This window comes from Tupaia chinensis, unplaced genomic scaffold (assembly GCF_000334495.1).
Source record: "Tupaia chinensis unplaced genomic scaffold, TupChi_1.0 Scaffold000263_1, whole genome shotgun sequence".
Lineage (NCBI taxonomy): Eukaryota > Metazoa > Chordata > Mammalia > Scandentia > Tupaiidae > Tupaia > Tupaia belangeri.
Genome location: NW_006159743.1, coordinates 2,479,767 through 2,486,105, shown reverse-complemented (window position 1 = coordinate 2,486,105; position 6,339 = coordinate 2,479,767). Strand labels below are relative to the sequence as shown.

Sequence of the window (6,339 nt, the reverse complement as noted above, 5' to 3'; positions counted from 1 at the left end):
AACCGCGGTCGACTATGTGGGAGTCCAGCGACATAGCCATTACGCTAACTGCTGGTTCCCAAAATAACGGTGTTTTTAACAAAGAACCCAGGGTTACATCCGCCTGCCTTCTAAATGTAAATTCCAAGAAAATGAGAGGGTCAAATTCTATGAATTTGAAAAGAAAAACTGAAATTATTAAAAAGTTATTTCTGGCTCACCCTCAGAGAAGTATCAAAGGAAATGACTTCTTTTCTTTTCTTTTTTTAACTAATATAGTAATAAGATATAGAATACTGGATACCTCTGGCAACAAAGTAGAGTTATTAAGGAAATCCAGAGATTTAAAAAGCCTCACATGAGCCAGTGGTTCAATGAATTTCACCCCCTTTCTCATCAAAACACTTAATAAAGCAGTTAAGTAAAGAGTGAAACTGAGTCTTCCCTTTCTCTGTTAGAAGTCCTAACTGATGATTGAGTAGTCCACAGTTAAGTAACAGAAAAGAAGGGAAAATAAAAAAAACTTTAAAAAAAACTGGACAATAGACCAACCAAATAGTCACCGTCAGAAACATGAATGAGCTGAAAAGTACTATCAACAACATATCCAGTTGAAAGAGATATGAAAATGGAGATTTCTATCATTTTAAGTAGTCTACATGTTATTCATACCTTTTCAAGTAGGTATACAACCTACAAACAGATTGTTGCCTTAAAATATTCCTCATAGTTTCTTCTTGCCCTATGATTCTAAAAAAAAAAAAGAAAAGAAAAGGAAAGGAAAAAAGAAAAGAAAAAAAAACTTTTACATGACAAACTTTTACAAAAAGAATGCTTTGGGTTAATGAGGCTAAACCCAATTTTCTTCTCTGGGGTTTAAATATCAGGGTTTTGAATAGAGAAAGTGCTTTTCCAAACTATGTGTTCCTTCTATACTAACTCCTACTCCCTGACCTTTGGGCTATCTGGCAAACTCTTTTTTTGTTAGAAAGAGTTGTTTTTTTTTTGGTTTTTGTTTGTTTGTTTGTTTGTTTGTTTTTTTTTTTTTTGGGTTTTTTTGTGTTTTTTTGGTTTTTTTTTTTTTTTTGCTATCGTATGCATGCACTCGCTGGAGAGACAGAGGGACAGAAAGTGAGAAATCACCTCCCAAGGATGGGTGGCCATGCCACAATCTCTTCTCCTCCGTTCTCCTCTTGGGATTTTGAGCACACATGCATACGTCCCTGGTGTGAATTTTAAGCCAACGGGTCCAAGACTTGAACCACAGTTAACTACGTGGGAGTCCAGCAACATAACCATTATACCATCTGTTGGTCACATCTGGCAAATTCTTTTCTTCATCCTGCAAGTCTCAGCTGAAATGTTCCGTCTCATAACCATCTTTCCTGAGCTCTCACAGACCTGAGTTTGAGTCCCATAGAATCCGAGACTACCCCATCCCAGTAAAACATGGCAGATAATTTTACTCAAAAAAATCCCAAGAGATATTTCCTTAGAGAGAATATTTTCAGAATTAGTGTCATACCTAGGAGGTTGACATGTGATAAAAGGGTTATTGGGCATGGGTTTCAACAATCTAGAAGAGGAAAAGAGAGGGACAAGGGTGTTTTTGCTTGATGCATCAGTAAAACCCCAGGCCAATTCTAGGGCCACCTATCACAAAGGTCTGGGCTACTCTTTGAAGTTTCTGGAGGTAGACAGGGAATAGTTTACTTATTTGTTTTACAACTGCAGGTGTTGACAGGCAGAGAGAAGAATCAAGGTGATCCAGAGTTATTTTTATTGTATTTTTCCTAGATTTCATACCTAACTCTGAAAGAAATCTATACCTAACATTAAAATCACCCCTTTAGGGGCCAGCAGATGGCATAATGGTTATGTCACTGGACTCCCACAGAATTGACCATTGTTCAAGTCCTAGATCTGGTAGATTAAAACTCATGCTGGGCGCATGTGCACATGTGCTCCAAATTCTGAGAGAAAAATAGAGGAGCAGGGATTGTAGCAAGGCATCTCCCATAGAGGGTGATTTCTCACTTTCTGTCTCTCTGTCTCTGTCTCTCTGGAGAGTGCACGCTCCCTGTAGCAAAAATCTCTCTTGAAAAAAAAAAATCATTCCTTCAGAAGTAAGATTAGATCTTCACTTTGACTGCTGGGTTGTTAGAATGACGGTCAAAGGAGTATACATTACTAGACATGATTCATGGATAAAGTAGAGCTATTCTTGGTCCAAACTGAGACTCAAACACACTCAATGTTACTCTTCATTAAACTGAGGAAGTCTAAGATGTTCATTTTTAAAGCTGCAAAATAAAACTTGATGTTACATTCACCTCTAAAAACTATAAAGTTGAAAGAAATGGATAAAGTCAAATTGGACTCAAAGGTACTTCTCCTCCGCCTGTCCAGGTACACTGAACTAGGGATTTGGCCAGTGATATGGAACTAACAGTAAAACAAGCATGACAGTTAAGAGGGAGACTTCCAAAAGTTCATGGAGAGTCTAATTAAAGTATGGTTTTATTTTTATGCAAAATACTTTGAAATTCATCCATACTTTTAATTTGCATTTCCAGTAACTTCTTTGAAAACCTCTCATACTTTAGGGAATGTACCTTTTTATAACTTGCATTCTCCACAAACTTTTTGAAGATACTTTCCCCCACACACACACTTTAGAGAAAGTCAGTAAAGCAGAGTCAATAGTTTGGACTCTTATATAACCTGGGTTTAAATGCAAGCTCACACAATTACTATGGGAATATGGGTAAGTTATACACTGCTTTTATTTCTATTTTCTCATCTGTTAAAGGAGGATAATAGTAGTTTACTCAAAATACTTTTGTGGAGATTAAATAAATATTTAATGTGTAAAACACTATGAGATAACTAGTAAGCCTTCAATAAATGCTATTTACTATCACATGTATTACTAGTTATAATAGATACAACCAGGGAAATCATAAGTGAGTATAGTGTCCCAGACAGGAAAAAAAGGATTTTGAATCAAATTAGAGTATATTAGAAAAAGAGTTCGGGAAAGAAGAATCCTAGGAACAAAAAAAGTACCACTCCCTGGGCATCTTCAAGGCCTCTCATTGGCGATTATCCATGAACTCAGAGCCACTAGCCCTGATTTCAGTAACAAACTGTCTCATGGCTTCCCACGGTGGACAGTAGCTGGAATTCATACATAAAATCAAACCAATAGATCAACAAACAGGAAAAAAAAATAGCTGCAGTTAGGAGCTCAGATTAGGAGAGCTTTAAAAGACTCATCAACAAAGGGCTGTGCAGTGCAGTTCAAATGTCTCACATAGGTCTCTGTACAGTTAATTTACAGCCAGGACTGCTCTCAGATTTCATCAAACTTCAGAGTGCCTTATAAATTTTCTCTGCTGGTGAACGGCATCTGGAGAAACACCTGATGTGAGAATGAGACTGCAAATGATATGAATGATTCAGTATCAGATGGACAGAATATCTAAATGGAGGATATCCAAAGATCATTACAGAGTAGAAAAATCTGTTAAGGCTTTATAAAAGAGATAGGTATATAGTCTAGGTCTTTACATACGATTCAAATAATACAGAGGGACCTAGAGGGATGGGGTTGTAGAAAGCAGTCCAATCAAACATTCAATGACACCAATGGTTCAGAGGAAGAAAAGGACACATTTTTGAGATATTTGAAAAATGGTGAGTTTATTTTTCTGGAGCAGACTTCAAATAGGAGAGTAATGAGATAGAAGACTGGAGAAATAAGACAGAATCACCATAACTAGAGCACCTTGTATCTGTATATAAGAAGCTTAGACTTCAATGATAAACGAGTGTAATCACTATAAATTTTAGGAAATGACACTGATAGTAAGATGGATAAGTGAAACAAAATACTGGTGGCAAATATGCCCCCAAATGTATTATTTTCACTTATCTCTTCCAAGAAGGCTCCTCGTACCTGGAATCCTGTAATATTTTATCTGTGTCTCTTTTATGATGATTAGTACATATTATATTTTGTCAACTAGAGACATATGAGCTGATTGGTTAAGGCACGAATTCTGGGGTCAAGTCTGAGTTTAAAATCCCAGTTCCACGAGGTCCTAAGAAACTGCTTCAGTTTATCTATAAATGGAAATAATGTAGAACCTGACTAAAACTAATGTTATGAGGATAAACTCACTTGACACACATGTAAAGTGATTAGAACATGCCTGTACACAGTAAATAGTAGAGCGAGCTGTTATCATTGCTAAATTTCCAGAGGGCAGGATCAGTGTCATATTGGACGTCCTATCTCCAAATTTTTTTTGGAGTACCCAACATAGTAGTGAGTACTAGGTAATTGCTGAAAGAATGAAAAAGAAAAAATGTAGAGTAATCACGATGGGAATGAAGCAGAAGAACTAAAAGAATTTAGCAAATGATTGAATAAAGACAGTAAGGGAAAAGGAAAATGCAGACACCTCTGAAATATCAAACTTGTATGATTACACAAATAATAACAGGACTAAAGGAACACAAGAAGGAACGCGATTTCCAAGTAAAAGGGTAAGGAATGTTTAGTTTGAGGTATCTTGAGACTACACTGGCAGTCAGTAACAGCAGCTGCAGCAGCCCCAGAATTCTGGAAAGGAGCAGGAGGATTGCCATAACTTTAGATGTCTGCTACATGAAGGTAACAATGAAAGAACTTTAAGGATATTGACTTGTAATTGAGATTTTTTTTTTAATTGAAACAACATTCTTTCAACTGAACTAAATTAGTTAGGCGCTGATGTGTTCATACTAAGCAGCTCATCTGAATTGGCTTAAATGATGGAAATCATAGCTGAGTACTAAATATTACATACAGTAGAAAAATCCATATTTTAAAAGATCATCAAAGAAATTCAACCACTTTATTGAGCTACCTCTGTAGCTAGATAGTAAAATATTTAAAAAAACTACAATGATAAAAGATGACCAAAAACTTACCCTGAATCACAGAAACAATTCCACAATCCTTGGCCATGACTCCAGAGTAAGCGATTAAAAACCCGGTTGAAAATTCGATATAAGTTTATCTCCTCAACATCAGGTACCTTCCAGATGCGTGGAAGAACAGTACGAATACTTGTTTTTACTATGTCCAAAACCTGGTGGAAAAACCAAAGTACTTAAAATCTGGAGATTTTATACACACACACACACACACACATATATACATAGATTCAGAGATGAATACACACACACACATACAATAGACCAAAGCATTTATGAAACTTTGGAAATGACAGAAGTGGCAAGTCCAACCACTGGAGTAAGCAAAGACTGCTCAAGGAAGAGATGGTATCACAGTAGTAAATTGGACTGATGGTGGAATCCCTGGTTCAAATCCTGGGGCCTTCCTCTACAGGCCAGGTGTACACATGTGTGCCAGTGATCCAGGTCTGCTGAGGCTGGGGGATGGGTTGTAGCATAGGAACACTTTGCCTATTTATCTCTCATGGAAGAAATAAAATTTAAAAAAGGGAAAAAGAAAACTGTTTAATAAATGGAGATTCAAAATAATAAAAAGAAAAATCTTTATTAGAAAGGACAGATAAAGTGGAATCCTTACTTCACTCAACAAAAATCAACTCCAGAGGGATGAAAGTGTCTTACGTGTTAAAAAATAAACCATTAAATATCTTGAATAAAGTATAGATGAATATCTTTTAGCCTTTTGGTTAGAAAAAGATTACTTGTCATAAAACGGCATAGATCATGTAAGATTAATACATATATTTTTTTAAAAAAGAACTATTTATTTTATTTTTATTTATCCATTCATTTATTTTAATTTGACCAGAGAGAGACCCACAGAGAGAGAGAGAGAGGAAATGAGAAAGCAAGCCACCAGGTCCAAGACTCGAACCATGGCCAGCCACGTGGGAGTGTCCAGCGCCTTAACCACCATGCCACCTGCTGGTCCCAAATATATTTTGATTATACTAAAATTAAGAACTTCTGGGCTGACCCCATAGCTAGTGGTTACGGAAGACAGATCCCACCTGGCCAACCACAGTTTGAATCTCAGCCCTGGTGGCTTGAAAAACATACTAAGCATGTGTGTGGGTGCCCCAAATCCTGAGGATGGAGGAACGGAGAAGAAGTGATTACAAACGTGACCATGATTTCTCCTTACCTCCCCCCACCCCTGTCTCTCTCTGGCAAGTAAAGGTGCCCTTTGGCAATTAAAAATAAGAACTTCTAGTATTAAAGAAAATAAAAACAACTTAAAGAATGCTTAACAAAGCATTGATGTCACTTTTTTTTTTTTTTTTTTTTTTTTTTTTTTTTTTTTTGGAGTTTTTTTTTCCTCTGGGGTGGGGG

The 6,339-nt window shown here is 36.6% G+C and overlaps 1 protein-coding gene across 1 annotated transcript in view; it reads right to left on the bottom strand.

Annotated features, from left to right (window-relative positions):
• TTLL7 (tubulin tyrosine ligase like 7) overlaps window positions 1-6,339 on the bottom strand; it is a 98,053-nt gene that overhangs the window by 13,390 nt on the left and 78,324 nt on the right. Inside the window, 2 exon segments of the mRNA XM_014588182.2 lie at window positions 652-729; window positions 4,960-5,120. Of these exon segments, the coding sequence (XP_014443668.1) occupies window positions 652-729; window positions 4,960-5,120 (239 nt within the window).